The sequence below is a fragment of the Rutidosis leptorrhynchoides genome, chromosome 10, assembly GCF_046630445.1.
Source record: "Rutidosis leptorrhynchoides isolate AG116_Rl617_1_P2 chromosome 10, CSIRO_AGI_Rlap_v1, whole genome shotgun sequence".
In the NCBI taxonomy this organism is placed as follows: Eukaryota; Viridiplantae; Streptophyta; class Magnoliopsida; order Asterales; family Asteraceae; genus Rutidosis; species Rutidosis leptorrhynchoides.
Genome location: NC_092342.1, coordinates 347,770,213 through 347,791,410, shown reverse-complemented (window position 1 = coordinate 347,791,410; position 21,198 = coordinate 347,770,213). Strand labels below are relative to the sequence as shown.

Here is a 21,198-nt window from a genome sequence, read left to right as displayed (position 1 = left end):
GCTAACGAATCTGCAGCACCCGTTTCTTTCCAACTGCGCTGAAATGACGAATTTTTTTCTGCAGCACACTTCAGATAATAATATCTCTCGAACGACAGCTCTAATCAAAGATCCCAACGGTCAGATCGCGTATCTACCTCTTATGAACCTACAGTCCAAATTTCACACCGATCCAACAGTTAACGAACCCGTACCATCAATTCTCTTTTCGCTGCGCAGAATATGACTAACCGTACACTTTTTTCTTCACAAATTGACTTCCTCCCGGTTATGCGATTCTTCTCCATGAACCCCGCTCTGATACCAGTTTGTTGGGATCGAACCCGCACAAATATCACTTTCGAGATCGATCCCCATCACACTAAGAACCACACAACCATGTATAAGTCAATAATAATACACGAACGACATTTTGCGTGGAAAACCTCTCAAGGGAGAGTAAAAACCACGGGACTCGTAAGCCACTTAAATTCCACTATATACGAACAATATTACAAGAATGAACACTCCTTACAATACTCTTGAATATTATCACGTATCTCTCAACACCTCTCACAAACGGTAGATTACAATAACGGAATTCGCTCCCATCGTTATTGAATCACCGAGACCACCACTCGGGACGGAGTTAAACGACTCTCATAAATTCGCTATTTTTATCTTTAACTCCTCCACTTTTCTCTACATACTACTACATATATTTATACTAAAACTCCACAAAGTTTCCCTCCAAAATCCACCCTACAAAACTTCCTCCACAAAACTCCCTCCAAAACAATTTCCACCAAAACTTTCCACCAAAATATTCCCTCTCAAAAATTACTCCCACCAAATACACTTTTACAATATTTAAACATTTTGAATCAATAAATATAACAATTAGAAGATGTTTTTGAATTTCATTAAGATTAAAATCTTATGATGTGTGCATCATCTCTTTCTATAATTATGTTAAGAAGGGGTAACTTTGTGATGATGGCACCAACCAATAACTTTTAAGAAATTTCAATATTCAGATTTTTAAACTTTGAGACTAAAATCAGGATTTCATGAACTTGATCTAATATAGAAACATCATCAACCATGGTAAATTCAAAGAATTTAAAAGTGATATACTTATCTGCTCCTTCTTTTTCAGCTGTGTACTTTTCTTCAAGAGAAGTCCAGATCACTTTTGCAAATTTTAATTGTGTGTAAAGATCATACAAACGATCTGTGAGGGTGGACAGAATATACCCTCTACATAACGTTTCATCTTGAACACGTTGCCTTTGTTCTTCTTATGTTAACAAGCCTAGTGGTTGACATCCGAAACATTGTAGACTTTGAGGGCTTTTAATATGAACTTCATCTTTTCTTTCCATCGAGTAAAGTTCACGCATTCATTCTGTCCAATTTGATGGTGTCACTTCCAAACATACTTAGTATGGTACTATAAGAATCCATAACTAATATTCTTTAAGATTGATAAAAATATCAGTCGAATAGCATCAAAACAAAACAAGGATTGAGGACGTAGATCACTGTCCTTAAAGAATATTAGCCCCACTATAAAACGCAGGTAGGTTATCGCCTAACTTCTTCCCAAAATTCAACCTCAATTGAAGAACGTTATGCGGCGTACATAAAGTTCACATGAACATCAATGAATATCATTTGTGTTTGTGAAAGTAATTGTACCAGAAATTGTTATCTGATCTGATGGAAATTAGAGACATATTTATGGTTTAAAATATGGTAGTTATGTGCTAATTGTTGTGTCTTTTGATGAACCAACATAACTCTTATATAAACAAATATGTCTATTCAAAACCATCAGATAAATATCTATTAATAACTCGTCGTCCACGTATCTTGACCACGATAGACCAGTGATAACCAGTACCCTTTCACATACACACTCATGGCTATGATAAGCCAATGATAACAAATTAATAAGACCACAAGTTCTAACATATATGTAATAACATACAAATTTGGATGACCTACAAAATTACTTTTAAATATGAGTGACCTACAATACCTGTACTATAATTAATCCTATACCCGTTTTGTTTTGTTGGCTTCGGAAACATTATATACTTTTGGATTTGTTAACCAATTATGCCATTCCAAATTATTTAATTTAATATACTGTACATATCACTTGAATTAAGTCTGTGAATAACTTCCATATCATATAAGTTTATAAAATGTATTCTTTGGTCGCTTCTAATCTACTCGAAGCTACGAATTTGAATATCATTAAGCATGAGACGCCCGTTGATGTCTAAGTTCTCTAATATCTTTTTATTCCTATTTCTCCGAATTTTGTATCAACTAATCTACTCTACTAAACAAACATGACAATCCCAACTAATCAATAAGCAAACAAACGGGATTGAAGCCGAACCAACCAAATGAATGCCATGATACATCCTTGAAACGCCGTATTATAAACAAAATGACAGCCTATCTCCAATTTAGGGCCTAGATATTCGTTAGAGTTGTTAAAAGTTTACACATAGGAGGTGATCCTCACACACTCATTTTTATCAATGTACACTTTTATCTCATAAACTCACAGTTATGCTCCTAGATTAATCTAGGGAGTTGAACTTATATTATTATTGTAAGTATAACTAAGGATATTATATGTAATTAGGTGTAAATTGATCAAAAAGTAGTGTGTGAGATCACATCCCTTACACAATAGTACAATACCCTTTATAGTATGGCGATATACATTTTAAACACCACACTTTCAAAAGCGACAAATACATTCTCATATGTATTACGGAGTAGTTAATTAATCTATGTGTACTCCGTATTAGTTATATAGTAGTATTGTGCATTAATTAAACTTAACAAACATTTATTAATTATATTTTTTATACATATATATGTAACATTTATTCTTTACATGTAAAACTGTAATCGAGAATCCTAAGTTCTCTCTGAATTGCCGAGTTTTCCTCAAAATTCCCGATCGAGATCTCTCCGATTGAGATCTCTCCGAGTAGCGAGCTCTCAAATCTTGTGTAAATGTGTATAGGGATGAATGTCGTCGGAAAAAGAACGCCACAAAAAATGTACGTGAGAGGCTAAGTGAAAGCCAAAATAAAGAAATTGAATGTCGGGACTTAACGTGAGATATAAAACAAACATGATCACCGAAAAAAGAAACAACCACTCCAAAAATTACTACGGCCACCAAGTGGCGGACACAGAATTTTTTTTTTACCGGGGGCGAAATTTTTGTTTAAAAATGTAGGGATTTTTTTTTTTTTTGGCAAAACATGGAGGTTTTTGGGCAAAATATTGAGTTTTTGAGCAAAATTTGAAGATTTTTGGGCAAAATACGAAGTTTTTGAGGCAAAATATGAATGATTTGGGACAAAATATGAAGGGCTTGGGGCAAAAAAAAAATCCACCGCGGCCAAAATCAAAAAACCAAAAAAAATTACACTGAAAATTACAAATCCACTGGGGACGGGCGCCCTCTCTGCTCCTACATATGTCCGCCCATCACCACCCAAACCCTCACTACATAACCACAACCAACAGAATACGGTGGAACCATCGTACTTGCCAGAAAAATCTCAAATATATAAATATAAATTTACTAATTCAATAATGTTAAATACTAGCTTTCCCTAAAACTGGGAAAAAGATGTTTTTGAAATAAATTTAATATGTTTTCCATTTTAATAGAAAGTGATATGATATGATATATCACCAATTAGTAGAGTAGGGCAAAACAATTAAAACTTTAAAGAATTATTTCATGCGAACTTACAGAATTTTAGTTACCCAAAATTTCACATTGTCAGTTCTAAGTTTTGTTCTCTTTTCGTGCTTTTTAGGCAGTTTTAAATCTTCTTATTGACTTATTGATACAACAAATATGAAAGCGACTTGGCAATAGGACCTTGATTTTTGGTTATTAGTAATACCATATTTAATCCAATATAATTTGCTTAAGTAACTGTTGAACTTTAACCTTATAAAATGGAGTATTATTTGACTACGGTTTACATGTTAGATACGACGGACAAAAGAAAAGTTGACAATTATTTTAATATATGTAAGTGGACTGATTTGGTATATACATGTGGATGTGGATTGATTTTGCTAAATGAATGACTCATTTAGACTCACAAACTTTTAAGCTCGGTATAAAAAGTTCGACCTCTTGCTCCTTTACTAAATGATTTTTAAATAAGTTTAAACTCAATCTCGTTTAATATTCTTGGCTAGCTTGAGTCAAGCTTTTAATAAGTTGAGTTCGAGTACCTAACAATTAGCTCGTGTATACATTGACATTTTAAGTTCGAGTACCTAGCGTTGGTGTGGATGTGGTATTGTGTTTTTATAAAGCGTTTTTTGATTGCATTTATGATGTCATTGGAATATATTTTTTTCGCTTTATAGTGAAAAATCATTTGAGCAAAAGTGTTAAATATTATTTTAATAATTTAAAATTGTATTAGATATATCAATTATTATTGGTATTAACTTAACATTTGTCTTTTCTTAAACCTTTGATAAAAACAAAAAACTTGCAAACATAATGTAACTAAAAGAAGAAACGAAAAAAATTAGAAGAAAGAAAATGTTATTTAAATTTTTTTGTAAATAATAAAGAGAAATAAAGAATGTGGAAAATAATACTTAGAAGAAATAAAATAAAGATTAGTTTGTTGTTAAAGAAGAAGTTATTTTATTTGTTTGAAAATAATAAAAAATTTGAAAAAGTAAAGAGGAACAAAGAAGGTGTAATGTAAAGGAATGATTTTTTAAGGAAAAATAACAATGATGGGCTGCAAGGAATCGTAACCGGAATCTCCTAATTACCATATTAACTATTCGACAAAACTTATGAATAGTTACGGGTATTCTCGTCTTTTCATTTTTTTTTTTCCTTTTCCCTTCTTTCTTTCAAGTAACACCACAAAAGCCCCCCACACTTTGTTCAAAAATTAAAATCGGCCCCCAACACAGGGGGTTAAAGCGTCAAATCAAAATTTTCATAAAATATCTTAAATAAACTCCACTCAAATATTCAACAGGTCATATCTTCTCGCTCGCAACGAGTTAAATTTTTCCGACACCATCTTTAAACTCGAAATAATTTTATGAACACAATGTCACTAACTATACGCAAAACGGACACTTAAAAAAAAAACGCTAAATATTTAGGGTACTTTTCATATATGTTGATTTTTCACTCGCAGGCTCCGTAACTAAATAAAATAAAATACATTAAAAATCGAACCCCCGGCGCGAAGCGAGGGTTCGAAAACTAGTTAGGAACAAACACGTACACCAGCTGCGATACTATGACATTTGCTTAATTATGCGTACTGTTATAAATTATATAAATACTTTTATATATTGCTAATATTGAAGACGTTCTTAAAGTTAGAACCCATATATTTAAGTGTTTATGTATTTAATAAACTGATCTGTGTATTAATTCATCATTACAACTTCAAAGTTCAAAGAGCCCCCCTCCCCCCCACCCCCCCCCCCCCCCCCCCCCCCCCCCCCCCACCCACTTGATTTCAATAAATAGAGCATCTTTAGATATTAAAGAACGTTCCAACAAGAATCAAACATATGAAATGCATAAAAAACAAACATTATAATTCCAAAATCGTACCATGAAATTACAAGAAAGTTGTAGTTAAAATTAGGCTCTGTTTTTCTGCTTTCAAGTATGGCCAAACACAGATATATACAACACCTTATGCCATTTGACATTCATTAATTTAACCCCCTTAGTGCATGATCGTTATAAAAACTTTCTGGCATACCACCAAAATGGCTCTGAATATTTTCTAACTTTAACTTTCACTTGTGACTTTTGGTGAATTTTGTGTACTATTTTAAGTTATTCAAAACATGAGTTATACTATGAGTGCACTAAAATACAAATGCATCAAACCAAAAACCCTTTTATCCCATCAATTTTCATTGACTTTTAGCAATCCACTTTCTGTTGATTGAACGTGAGTCCTTGATTTTGACTTCCTATTTTAAATTTTCAAATTGTGTGATGGTAAACCACGAACTCTACAGAACTCCACTATTATATTTTCTTGCTTTTGATATATATCGGTGATCGGTGATTTTTTTTTTTTTTTTTTTTTTTTTTTTTTTTTTTTTTGGTGACTCAGGAACCCCCCTACGAACGAATCCTTTGGACTCCCCCGCAGAGGGTAAACCTGGGGGAACGAGCCTGCTGAGCGCCAGACACGCTACCTGGTGAATTGCCTGTGAAGGCACTCCTCACAACAACCTCCCATTTTTGAACGAGCGACCGAAGCCAGACTCGAACCCGGGTGGGTTGCAGGGTGGAGCAACTCAGTGGCCATCCAAGCTAAGCCCGGATGGTTGTGATCGGTGATTTTGGTATAATATACTCCGTATTAGTTTGTGTGATTAAAATTTATCGAGACTGAAAAAAAAAAAATTTGAATTTAGTAAAGTTATAACACGTGTTTAGAGTTGTAAAGTGGATACTATATAATAGTAATAACTAGAAAAAATTCGACTGCGCGTTGCTGCGGTTGTGTTCAACGCGCGGTCATATTTGTATATACGTTGTTTGGTACCTAATATATCTAGTAGGTTGAGTTGTTTGTTGGACGTGTACGTATATGTATGAAATATAGCTCGAAATATTTAGTGTTTTTTTGACGATGTCCGTTTCGCGTATAGTTAGTCGCGTTGTGTTCGTAAAATAATATCGAGTTGAACGGTGGTCTCGGAAAAATTTAGCTCGCACCGAGCGAGAATATAGGGCCCGTTATTTAGTGTTTTTTTAACGATGTCCGTTTCGCGCATAGTTAGTCCCGTTGTGTCCGTCTGATTTTTTCGAGTTGAACAGTGGTCTCGGAAAAATTTAACTCGGACCGAGCGAGAAGATAGGACCCGTTAAAAATACTGGTGGAATCATTTTCTTTTGTTTTTTTTAAAATTATATATTTACGCTTTTTACCCCTAAAAAGTAGAAAGTTGTGGGTCGTTTTGTATATGAAGCTGAATTTGAGGGGCGGGTGTAGTGTTAACGTAAACTAAAAACGACATTCGGATAAAACTGAAACTACGATTTTGCCCATGCATATTAGTATGTAGGGGTAATAATAAATAAATATATACTGGTAAAAACTGACTTGATCAAAATCATAAACATTATGTTCTTTATTTTACACAGGCCGCATGTATTGGGCATTCACAAAATTGTTTTAATGGGCTTGCACTACAAGGAAACTGTTCGATTGGGCCAGCCAAGTCTGTTCGGCTTTCACCGAAAGGAGTTTCTGGGTCTTTGCAACAGGGCACGCTAAATGGGCCACAAGGATTATAGGCCGACAGTTAATGGGCAACAACAACACAATTTACAAGGCAAGGCCTACCACTCACGAAATTCTGTTACCTAACACTAGGGATGGCAATGAATCGGATATGGATCGAGTGAGGCCGTATTCATATCCATATCCATTTATTTTTTTTAGTTTTCATCCATCCATATCCATATCCGTCAGGTGAAGCGGGTTAATGGATAATTATCCATATCCGTTTAAATTTATCTTATTTTTAACAATTATAAGCGGTGGTTCATTATATACGATCAAAAGTAATATTTTTTAATAGTTTATGCGACCGAAAGTCACATTTTTACTAATCTATATAAAAAATATTCAATAAATAGCCTATTAAATGTGTAAAGATATTGACATGTAAGTTGCTTATTTTTAGTTACATGAAATCACATTTAAACCACCAAAGTACGATAAATACATTTCAATTAAACAAAACAAAATATAAGAATAAAGTTATATTTTTGAGAAAATATAACGAAAGATGAATATGAATATAATTAATGAAATATCACTACATAAATGATACTAATTTGAGTGATAAATTTATATATTTAGTTATTTCGGGTGAAAGCGGGTTCATCCATGGATGAAATTTTTTCGTCCATATCCATATCCTTATCCATTTAGATCGTCCATATCCACGAATAATCGGGTGGATCGGATGAATATCCACTGGATCGGTTATCCATTGCCATCCCTACCTACCACCGTTCAATACTTTCACTAATTAGGATCTTTGGTAATGAAGGCAGAAACATGAACACCGAATTACCGATGCTTTCTCTCATCTAACCTCATCTACTAATAATTTAGGTAGAGTTTTCAAAAAATCATTTTATTTTCCATACACCGTCCAATATATCTTAAAATATATCTTATTAGATCATCTTTAACGCAGACGGGATCACCTCAATTTGGACCCAAGACGTCTCCGCCTCTAGTGTGGCATGTTGGTGGCACATGATGCTGGCTACTAGCACATGAACAAAATTGGGCACATTTTCTTGTTATTGATTGGTTCAATTCATTTTTTATTTTATTTTTATCTACTATTTCACCAAACTTCCAATCACATATTAACACATCATCCAACACGTCATCTCATTATTTTCCGATTTTACTAGCACGCTCGTCAAACATCCCATCCTTACCCATCAATACGCCACTTTTGTCCGCCATTCTTAAAGATGGTATGTCATCTACATGTATGAGTAGTTTTTATATTATCTTTACAATTATATTATTTGAAACTAATAATAAAATAGATCTAAATTGTATGTATAAATATATACAGTGGCGGATCCAGAAAAATTTTTCACCGGAGGCGAATTTTTTTTTAAAACGTAGGGATTTTTTTTTTGTTGCAAAAGGGGCAAAATATATAGTTTTTTGAGCAAAATTTGAAGGTTTTTGGGCAAAATACGAAGGTTTTTGGGCAAAATATAAAGGGTTTGGGGCAAAAAAAAAATTTCACCGGGAGCAAAATCGAAAAACCGAAAAAATTTGCACTAAAATTTCGAAATCCACCGGGGGCGGGCGCCCCCCCTCTTAATACACTAGATCCGCCAGTGAATATATATATGTGGCTAAGGGGAAATACTTTTTTGGGTGAAGAGTGAAGTAAATTTTAATTATTTTTTTCTTTTTTAATTTTTTTTTACAAATATTAAGATTATGTGATAATACAAATAATTAAAAAAGACATTTTGCGATAAAATGTTATAATTTTGACTAGAAAACGCTCGAAAAAAATAACATTCATTGATAAATGTTTCCGATAACATTCGTCGTGATGCATGTTATTCTTCGAGCGTTTTTTTTTTTCATCTTTTGTGAAGTTTTTTTCAAATCTTAAGCCCCATTTAGAGTTTAGGGTTTAATGTTTTGAGTTTAGAAAAAAATTATTTGAGTAGTCCTTATATTTACTTCAAATTTAACGTGGCATCCTTGCATTTATGTTGGTTGCCACTTTGATTTTAAATCTTTGTGTGAGTGGTCCATGTTTCAAACAGAAATTAGATTTAGATTAGATACTCCGTATTAGATAATTCCATTAAATCTTAACATGTGAGGGTAATTTTGGTATTGTCCTGTTGTTGTATTGTCAGAGACAAAGAAGGTTAATGTATACCTTCAGGTACACCCTTGATTGAGATAAAACCCACAGATCGAACTCCGAGTACAGTTACCGGAAAATGGTTACGAAAGTGACCAATGGCAGATCCGACGATATTCACGAACGATTCCGGCTGGCGACGAAGTTCTGTAACATTCAGGTCGATGACTACTATTTGTTCTTATATTCTGGGGATTTAAATAAATGTAAAGGGGCTGTTGGAGAGGATTTTTAAATATTTGTTATTTTTAGTTTAATTAATTATTGATTATTGATTTAGATTTGGATTAGAATTTTGATTTGATTTTATTTTACATTGGGTCTTGATTATGAAATTAGGGTTTTATATATTTGGTTAGGGCTTTGATTATGAAAACATAGAGTTTATATAGGAGATGAAGTAGACAAATAAGAAGACGAAATTACCCCTCACATGGATACTTTCTTAACGGAATTATCTAATGCCCGTTTGATGCAGGGACCACCAACACAACGATTTAAAAACTTACGTAAAAAATAAACACAGGGTTATTGCGTGCGCATGGACCACCAAATAATTTTTCTTATTTTTTATTTACAAATAATTTCGGAGATATTTAAATATCTTACGCAGTTAGGCCAACCAGCCCAACTGTAGTGAAAAAACCAAGTTCCACGTGGCAACAAGATGAGGTTGTCTTAACGTGTGGTCATCACACTTATCCCTTTTTCTTGCTTCTTTTTTTTTCTCTTCCATTTTTAAGATATTTGCATTCTAAAATCTCAAAAAGATCTTATTAAAACTCAACATTCATCCCACAAAAATTGGAACCATAATCCAGTGCACTTTTTCCTTTTAGATATTTTCAACTAACTTCTTTCTTTCTTTCTTTCTTTCCGGTAAAAGTCCAACTACCAAAAATGGCCGCAGTGGCCAAATTTCACATGATTCCGGCTAACTTCCACCACAAAACCACCCAACCGCAACTGGGTTTCTGCCGGGGCTCAGTCTTGTGGGACCCCATGCCACCATTTTCTTCAAGAAAGGTGTGTTTGCAGCCATGTAGGTCTTTTATAACAGAAGAAGGTAAAGAAAAGGGAAGTAGGAAAAAGGTTGGAACTTTAAAGAAAACAATAAGTAAAAACTTATTGGCTGTTGTTAAATCTTTAATCATTTCCAAAGATAGTTTGGAAAAGTTGGAAGAAAATTTATCAAAGGTTAGTTCTTTAATTTTTATTAAAGTTTGAATCTTTATGGTGTTTATGTTGTATAATAATGGTAATCTGTTCTTAAAACCTATGTCTTATCATTACAATTGTGTATGTATTCTCAATTATGTATATGTTCAAGTTAGTTGCTTTGATATCCATTTCATCAAAAAGTGCTCTAAATCATGATTCATGATTATAAATTACAATTAATGTATTATGTTGAAACATAATTTATGTAGGCTGTGTTGTAATTAGTGAATTTTTCAATACTCTTGTTGCTGTTTTAAAGTGCTATATGTCGAAGTTTAATATGAATATATGATAGAATAGAATGTTCTTATTGGATAATGTGTAGATTGCTCTTCGTATTGGGAGATACATTGTGACAATGATGAGCACAGGGGTGATTTTGTTGATTGGATTCAGTATATCAGGTTAGCTAAAGAGATAAACTGTATATATGTTGCTAAATATTTTATGTTTTTGCAAGATAGAATTAATTATTTGTTTAGAAATTATAATCCCTCATACTGTTAATTGAAGGTGGTGATGGTCAGATGAATTACTTGATTTGGTATAGTTGGCTTGGAGGCATTATAATTGGAACCTTGATTGGTTCAAATATGGTCTTAGACGAAGTTAGTCGATCTGGTCCTCGAAATGTTGTCATAACTGGAAGGTACTGGATCCATATTCTGTCAGCTCTAATTAAATTGATAAATTATTAAATATTTAGTGATTTGTCTGTATTAATCTGAAAATGGAAGTTTTGCTGGTCCTTTGGTTACAGAAAGTGAATTGGTTGGATGGTTTTTAGTCTGTATGTTATAGAAAATGATATAAATTTCGATATTGACAAATTTCGAAACACGTTTGTTCTAAAACAGTACGAGAGGTCTTGGAAAAGCGCTTGCTCGTGAATTCCTACTCTCAGGGGATCGTGTGGTTATTGCGTCAAGAAGGTTTTTTCCCTAAATTATTAGATCTTTTTACCCCATTATCAATGATGTTACTTATACCCAAAATCTCTATTTTTTATTTCCTACATACAATAAACGATACTTGTTTTTCCCTTTTATTTTTTCTTAGTGAAGATTCGGTTAATGTGACTATTAAAGAACTTGAAGATAACTTACAAGAAGGTATAGCAAGTGCAGAAAGCTCATCTAAGAAAAAACTAGAAAAGGCAAAAGTGGTTGGCACTTCATGTGACGTTTGTGATCCTGATGATGTTCGAAATTTGGCCAATTTTGCTGTTAACGAACTCGGGTCCATAGACATCTGGGTGAGCAATATATAATTTATTTTATCTTAACAGCTTCATGAATAATGAGGTTTGAACCTACATAACTTTCTTAAATTCTAATTACCATTTTTCAGATAAACAATGCTGGGACTAACAAAGGTTTCAGACCATTGTTGGAGTTTACTGATAAAGATATACAACAAGTACGTGTTTACCTATTTGATTAGTTTGTATAGTTTGATTTTGTAGTGTAAATAAATTAAAATAATAATTATCCCATGTTAACCTTTTTGTAGTAGTTCCAATGTTGTAAACCATTTTTAATATCTTGATTCACTTACATATGTTGTGAAATTTTATTATCTTGATCCGATGCTGACTCGTTTCGACCCATGACCCGTTTTGACTCAGACCCATTTAATCCTTGACCCAACCCGACCCGTTTGCCTGGTATAGTTTTGTTGGGCATTAGGTGTTTTGCAAACTTACCGCTCATACAGCGTTTCTTTCCTTTTTGTGACTTGAATAGATTGTGTCGACAAACTTGGTTGGGTCAATACTTTGCACTCGTGAAGCGATGCATGTAATGAGTAACCAGCATAAAGTGGGTCATATTTTTAACATGGATGGTGCTGGTTCTGGTGGATCAAGCACACCCTTGACAGCCGTGTAAGTTATTTCTCTAGTAAGGAACACTTATCATAAAAAGTTCGTACCTTTTTGTAACGACAGTTGTTTTGTATGAATTTTTTCTGCTATTCCAGTTATGGGTCAACCAAATGTGGTCTTAGACAACTTCAATCGTCATTATTGAAAGAGTGCAAAAAGTCTAGAGTTGGAGTTCATACTGCCTCTCCAGGCATGGTTCTCACAGATTTACTCTTAAGGTACAAAATTTAAGCAACATACAATCGATGATATTTATTGTTTTGATACGAAAAGGTTTTACTAAAAAGTTTCATTTTGTATACCTTTTGAGCAGTGGATCGACGATTCAGAACAAGCAAATGTTTAACATAATCTGTGAGCTACCTGAGACGGTTGCTAGAACACTGGTTCCACGCATGAGGGTTGTAAAAGGAAGTGGAAAAGCGATTAATTACTTAACTCCACCAAGAATTTTACTTGCTTTGGTCACTGCGTGGTTAAGACGAGGACGATGGTTTGATGACAAGGTAAATCATTTATCATGGAAACAACTTTAACTTGTTTGTTCATTTAGTGGAAAGTCAACGTTCAAAATATTGACTTATTACTATAATTTTGTATTAGAGTATTAGGTGTCTAACTATGTTTTCCTTAATATCTTCAAGTTGAACCAAGTGGGTAGTCAGAAAGATATCCTAAATCTCTTATGTAGTGCAAAGAAGAACATTATATGCAGTGACAAACTGATATACTTATGCAAAAAGTCAACTTTGCAGGATGTTGACTTCTTACTACCCTTTTTGTTGATTAAATTTTCATACTTTCCATAATTTCAACTTGCTAACCAGATGGGCATTCAAGAAACTTCTTCAATTCTAATCCATGGTGCAGGAAAAAGACATTATTTTATTTAGTAAAAGAATGATATTTGACTCTAGAGTGAAAAGTCAACTTTTTAACATATTGACTGCTCTACCATGTTTTATTTTAGATGAATGATCAAGTTTTTTTTAAATTTTGTTTTAATCTTCAGGGAAGAGCATTATATGCAGCAGAAGCCGATAGACTAAGAAACTGGGCTGAGAGCCGAACTCGTTTTTCTTTCACGGACGCCATGGAAATGTACACCGAAAACACATGGGTATCCGTATTTTCACTTTCTGTTGTTTGTGCATTCATTATTCTCTCGACCACCACTGGTAACGCGTCACCAGGCACATAAACTATAAACTAATTGTTTTAAAGTGAAACACTTATTTGATCATGATCTTACTACTACATTGGATTTAAGTCCATGTAGTTAAAGAAGCAGTTGGGCTTCTGGTTTTTTGTCAGTTGATGTCATCATCGGTTTTATCGATCTACAATCTGCTAGGTTTCTTTGTAGAGATGGATGATTGTTGTAAAGATAAATTAGCAAAAAGGAATTTGTTCTTGTTACTGAATGAACAAAGTAAATCTCCATGACCATTATTTATGATTGTTATATTGAATGTAAATTTAGGTTTCCATAGTTAAGTGATCTCATATCTCTTTTTATGGTCTACATTGCAATTTGTTACAGTTGCTAATTTACTTAATACTCTGTATTTTAAGTTGAATAAGATGTGACCCCATACTATTCGTTATGCCCCAGTTGAATAAAATGGTAACTTAAGTTTAATATGTAGTATAATGTTATGCAATTTGTTTTAAACGTTTGTGTTAACGTTGGGGTTGGGGTTGGGGTTGGGGTTGAGGTCGTGAGTTCGAGCCTCGCTCTACTCAACCTCTTAATTAATTTGTCTGAAATATAGAGTTCCTGATTGATTCTCGGGAGGTTTCTTCCGAGTCTATTCAGGATTAAAACTCGGTCCGTCTGCCCCTCGAGATGGTTTAAGTATCGGATTCTTGCAATGTGATTCGGGTTTCCTCTCGAAATTGTGTCCGGGTTTGCTCACTAAATTGCGTGCGTGTGTGGTAAATGATCGCGAAGGTGGTTAAGTCTAAGTCCTCTCAATAATGCCAATAACTTGCTTTAAAAAAAATCAAAAAATAAATACTAAATTGATAAAATGATTAAGAGGGGTAAGGGTTATGGTGGAGGAGACCCTAGTCAAACATTCTTACTCGTTAACCGCTCCGCATGTCACGCCGCCATCATATATCCCCATGTGAACCATGGGGGCTACCACCCTCTTTTTTTACTTAAGGGACCACAAGAACGATAATAGCCAACTATAAGGGTCTAAAATGATTTTTTCTAAATTTCTACAGGGATTAAACTCTCACTTATATATATGAAGCGGGTTTAACCGTGTGTGGTGAACCACACTTAAAATGTTGTGATGTTACCTCTCATAAGCCAATACTATATACTATGACTACAAATATGAACAAGTTATCGGATGTTTTTCGAACATTAAATTAAGCATCAATATAAGAAGTCACAATATAGAATTATAGAATAAAAATATAAAAAATGTGAAATTTCCATAGATTCCTGAAAGGTACTCCTGGACTAGTGATGGTAGCATGTGATGCGTGATTATGACTTTAAAAACGCAATTTAGAACAAGTTTTCTTCACTCAACAGATCTGAACACGAAACCCCCAATTTGTAACAGTAACAGCTCCAAAAACAGAGTATAAAACTCTGAAATAAGAACACAAGGATAGAAGAATCTAAACCCCAAATTGATAAAGATACCACCACAATTAGAGATCTAAAAACACTCCAAATCTTCAACTACAGCTGATAAAGATTCCACCACAACTATAATATCAGATATGAAGATTTGGATTTCACCACAATGTTTGATAAAGTAACACCACAAACACTGATAAAAAAACCACTCTTAGCCACCGGAATCAAAGATTCGTAAAGACACAGAGATTTTGTAAATAGATAAGCTCTATCAAACTTTTCATTCAATCATCAACCAAATTTTACAATTACAAGAGCTCTCTATTTATAGTAGAAGCTTAACAGCTATTTTCTAAATAAAACAAAAACATAAAAAGGAAATGGAGACAAAAAAGGACAAACAAATACAAATTAGCCAATAAGAATAAAGGACACAATCTGCAAAAAGTCTGCCATTTGTTAGTGCTCCTTCCCATGATAAAAGCATCCAATGATAAATGGGAATCTTCCTTGGACAGCTAACATTCTTCTAGAACAGCCACACACGTGTTAAGCACATGACCTGACCGGTTTATTGAAAAGCATAAGTAAACTTTGAATTGTATCAGCAAGTTGGCCCTGTAGAAAGAAAATAGCGTCGCCTGCTAGTTGAACTAAGTTTCGTGTGCTGGTTGAACTTAAAATTCGTCAGCTGGTTGAACTAGCTGGCTCGTCTGAGTATAACTTTGCTGGTTCGATTTGCTGGTTACCCGGCTGAGTGAATTAAAGCTTTACTGGCTGAACTAAGCTCATTTGCTGGTCCGGCTAGCTGGTTCTTCTTAATTGCTGGCTTGCCTTCAACTATCAAAAACTTTATTCATCAAAACATAACTACTTCAGTTTAAGGACTGAAGTAGGGTCACCCCTGAGCTTCTTGAACCAGCTCCAAAAACACTTAGATGATACAAAATAGATGGCAACACGACCATTGCTTGGCCTGATTCGGGTGTAACATCTTTTGCGCTCGTGCTGGCTGTGTTGCTGGTTACATTGCCCAGCTCACCCGCATCATCCTCTGTAAAGACCCGTCCTTATCCACCTGGACGAAGTCATCAACATTTGGTTCCATTGCGACGATCGACTCCAAGTAATGTCCTTAATATGAGCAAATGCACAGCGGAAGACTTAATTCGTACCTGAGAATAACATGCTTTAAAACGTCAACATAAAGTTGGTGAGATATAGGTTTGATGCTAACAGCGTTATAACTATGGACCACAAGATTTCATATAATTAAACATAATACACTCGCAAGTGTATGTAAAAGTAGTTGAGCACTTGGTAACCATACTTAACATTTAAATCATCGCAGCATATCCTTAAATAATCGCTACACCGTACCAAATGTAGTATACAGAAACGAAGTACTGTGCAACCGTTGAAAACTGGTCGTCCAGCCCGGTTGGGGTTGTCAGGCCCGATAGATCTATCAACAGGATTCGCGTTTACATTTCTCATGTAAATAATAGCCACCAAGTATGAAGAAATATGCCATGGTACAACTCAACATAGAATTTATTTTGATCACTTGTGTCCATAACGTAAATCATAAAATGCATGTATTCTCATCCCAAAATATTTAGAGTTTAAAAAGGGACTATATACTCACCATACTGTATTTTGTAGTAAAAATACATATAACATCATTGAACACGTTTAAGGTTGGCATCGGATTCACGAACCTATATCCAGTATGTATGTTAACACATGTAATAATATTCAAACAAGTTTATTTATTAATATTAATATAATTGTTATCTTAATAATTCATATGCTTTTAATAAATAGATTAATTATAACTATTTTATATATTTCAAATAAATAGTTAATATTTTCATATTGGATTCTTATTAGAGTATTTTTATTAAAATATATATAATGTATTAAAATTTTTATAAATAATTATATAATATGTAACTTAAATAATAACATTTTATTTTTTAAAATGACACAATAGTATGTAATATAATAAATATATTTTTATATAAATATAATTCATTTGTTAAAATAATAGTTATACTAATAATAAATTAGTGATAGTAATAATGATAATTAGATTTAATTATGTTAATAATACTAATAATAATAATCATTCTAATACTTCAAAATTCAAAATAAATAATAATAATAATAACAATAATGCTAATTGTAATAATATTAATAATAATAATAATAAAACTTTTGGTGTTAATAACTACCTCTTAAAGCCTTTAAAAATAACGCGCCCGAGTCGGGACTCGAACCCATGACCACTCGCATACCCGCTAACACTCTTAACCATGGCTCTGTCGCCTGTTTATCTGTTTTATATCCTCTCCATTTACTTTTAACCCAAATATAAACTCACCTCAACATCATAATATTATCATCATCTATATCGTCATTAATCATAAACCATAATCATCATCGTCTAATCATGCATCATTATCCTAAACATAATCACTTACATCGTGATTCAAGCACCATTACCACCTTAAATTATCATGAACAAACCATCATGAAGTTCACGTATTTCTCACTATCATTCTCGCTAGCATTAGTCTAACATCAAAACATCAACCAGACCTTGGCCCATTAACCTAAACCCATCGGTCCACTAATAGTTTTACCAGCCCAATCAAATATGATGGATCTCGGCTCACACTAAAAATCAGTTTAAGAAGCCTATTTAATCCTTTACAAGGTTTACGGTTTTAAGGGAATTACATTCGATGGTGTGCAAGGAATTTAGAATCCAAGGATAACAGTTCCAGTCGGTCCCTCCACTCCCTTTTCTTCGAGTATAATGCCCTACCATCAATCAATCTAATTATCTTTAATCATGCCTCCTTACCTCATTTATATTAACAATTCGTACAGCACAAATCAGCTGTAGCAATTCCCTTCATTCTTCATTCTTTATTTTCTCAAGAACCGTAAAGGTCTTGCAGCTGTAGCACAGTAACGTGTTATGGGTTTTATCGAGGCTTGGTTTGCGGTTCAAAATAGAAAGGACGTGCAGTAAGAAGGAACTGCAACAATGGTGGGTGTTCGAACAAGAAACAGGAAACGAGCATGAAGAAGAAAGAAAAGAAAGAAAGAAAAAAAAGAATAATGATAGTGTGGTGGTCTTGGGGTGGTTTGTGATGATGGTGTACAATTTTAAACAACAACAGAAACAACCTAAGCTCTAGTGAATTGAAGAGAGTGGTGTGTGGTTTTAATGGTGTTTGTACTCGCCCAAAAGGAGAAAGAAACTGAAACTCGATGATGATGGTTCATGACCTTGAGAGAGAGGTGAGAAGATGAGAGAGAGAGGTGGTTTGGTTGTGGTTTACGGCTGTAGGAAACAGAAACGTGAATCAACAACAAACTATTAACATCACAAGTTATTTGGCTTTGGTTTTGTATAAGGTTGTTTGTTTTGGTCATTGAAACAATAAGGTAGATATAGGGAGTAGGTTTTGTGTTGTGGTGTACTCGAATGTTTTAAGGAATAACACAAAAATGGTACTAGAAACGGAGGTGTGATCATTGGTTTGCAGGATAATTGTATAAGTCTTGTTTTTCATTCAAAGTACAATACGAGCAAAGAGGGTAGTAACATCGAAACAAGCATCAGTAGGTGATTGGAATTGGTGATGGGTTCATAGAGAGGAAGGATAATCGATTGATAGTTATTTATATTGATAATTGATTCAGACAAATGTTCACGGGTATACAGGAAAGGAATAGAGATATAGATATCAATTTTGTATGTATATCTAAGTTATATTATTTAATTTAATATTAGTAATTAATAATTGATTAATATAAAATAATAATACTAATAATATTGTTAACAATGATAATATTTATAGCAATATCAAATAATAACCATAATTTTTATTGACGTTACAAATAATAAAATACTAATACTGATAATAATAAATGTAAGATTAATAATAATACTGAATTACAATTAATTATAATACTAATAACTTATTTGTTTGTTATTATTATTTTTTTTTAATTCTAAATGATTAAAGTATACCTCATTAATTCAAAATATTATAAATACATTTATATTCATATTTATATTTATATACATATATATAATTATCTGTTCGTGAATCGTTGGGAATGGTCAAATGGTAATTGATTAACTAAATTTCAAATTTTCTAGACTCAACATTACAGATTTTGCTTATCGTGTCGGAAACATATAAAGATTAACGTTTAAATTTGGTCGGAAATTTTCGGGTCATTACAGTACCTACCCGTTAAAGAAATTTCGTCCCCGAAATTTGATAGAGGTCGTCATGGATAACAATAAGAATGTTTGCATGACAAGTATGAGATAATAATGGAGTTTTATCAGTATTGAGAGATATAGATAAAACGATTCGATCAAGTGAAGCGCACGAGTGAAGCTATCACAAAAGAGTGAAATGAGCAAATAAATATATTTGTTTCAACCGATGACGTAATTACTATTGATTTCCGAAATTTAAGGGATTTAAAGAAAATCTTACGTAATAAGATTTGGTTCTTCGGCAATCAGGATCTTCTTTGATTTAATGCAGCAATCTGTTTTGATTTCTCTGTCGGATATTTCACTATAAATCCACCCCTTCGCTTCCATATCTCATATCTTCTACTATTCCTCCTCCATTCATACTTTACAACATTCGTCAATATGCTCCTTCCCGTTTTGATCCTTGATATACTTCTAACCTTCATATCTGTCATCCTTCTCTTTCATCTACCGCCGGAAGAATCTATTTACTTCTACTATACTCTTGGGTTTATAGTGTTTCTAGTTCTCCCGTGTCTCTATATTGCTATACGCATTGATATACACGGTTTGTAATTTCGTTGTTATCATTGGGCTTTATATTTTCCCTTATACTTCGGAGCTTTTTGCCTTTTTATTCTCTTCTCGACTCTAAGTCAAGCGAATAATGGTCCAGAATTCGAAATAAGCATAGCTAGTGCTCTGAGAAGGAAATGGTAATGGCACGATTTTGATTTGTCAAATTACTAGAATATCCTGGAAAAGACCAAATCATCAAGAAAGATATGTTCTTGATATGTTTAGAGATTAGATAGAATGTAAGAGCCGTGTAACATGGCACATGATGATGGTACTGTGAATCATCACATTCCATTAGGAACTCAACATGACTTACTGTAATATAATGACGTTGATCAAGTGTCATTATATTATACTAATTCATGCATCAGTTCCCAACACTACCTCAAAACATTCCTATTTTAAACTCGAAGGTTTCAGAATTTAGAAACTAACACAGTTTCTTTTATATTGTAATGCAGATATTACGAAGAGATACTTGATCTCAGATAAGAATAGCTGTGAAAATATTTCCAGAAATATGGAGAATATGTATAACGGAAAATATGAAGATATCTTATAATATCTAAGATAAGATGATGATGAAGATTATCATCTGGAAAGGTTTAGAATAAGGAGTAGGGTTCTTACTGACGATTTCAGCAAGCACTGAATCATTTGGATTCTTTGAAGGTAGGTTCAGTCCTTGTATTTGTTCTTTGTTTCCTTCACGGTTAGCTCAATCCGTTTTTCAGTACCAAATTTTCTATCGAGCGTACCCAACACTCTATTCTTTTATCATCACTTTTGGCCATTAAGACCATTTACTACATGCTGCTTCGTCAGCATTTTCAAAGTTAACGGATCTGAGTCATCGGTTATCGAACCAAGGTGATTTCGGGAGAATTGTGTTTTTAGATGATTAAACGCTGATGGTGATATGGTGGAATATAAAAGGTTCTCCGATAACGACAGCGCAAGGACAAGGTGTATATATCGAGGTTATAATAAGACTGGTCTTACTGAGAAGTCGAAGTTAATTTGCTGGAGCTGTGACAAAATTGGCTAATTTGGAAAGGGATTGTAAAGTTATTTTGGGTAATAATAACACTAAAGGAATTAACACTGCTACGTTGACTCAGTTTCCGC

The 21,198-nt window shown here is 33.5% G+C and overlaps 1 protein-coding gene across 1 annotated transcript; it reads left to right on the top strand.

The window, feature by feature from the left end:
- Window positions 1–10,272: 10,272 nt before the first annotated feature.
- Window positions 10,273–14,199, top strand: LOC139871741 (probable chlorophyll(ide) b reductase NYC1, chloroplastic). The gene is made up of 10 exons (XM_071859475.1): window positions 10,273–10,683; window positions 11,033–11,111; window positions 11,221–11,356; window positions 11,565–11,639; window positions 11,767–11,962; window positions 12,058–12,126; window positions 12,453–12,592; window positions 12,688–12,810; window positions 12,906–13,098; window positions 13,605–14,199. Exons 1-10 carry the CDS (start codon window positions 10,387–10,389, stop codon window positions 13,791–13,793), a joined length of 1,497 nt encoding a protein of 498 aa, XP_071715576.1. The 5' UTR covers window positions 10,273–10,386; the 3' UTR covers window positions 13,794–14,199.
- The last annotated feature ends 6,999 nt before the right edge of the window (window positions 14,200–21,198 follow it).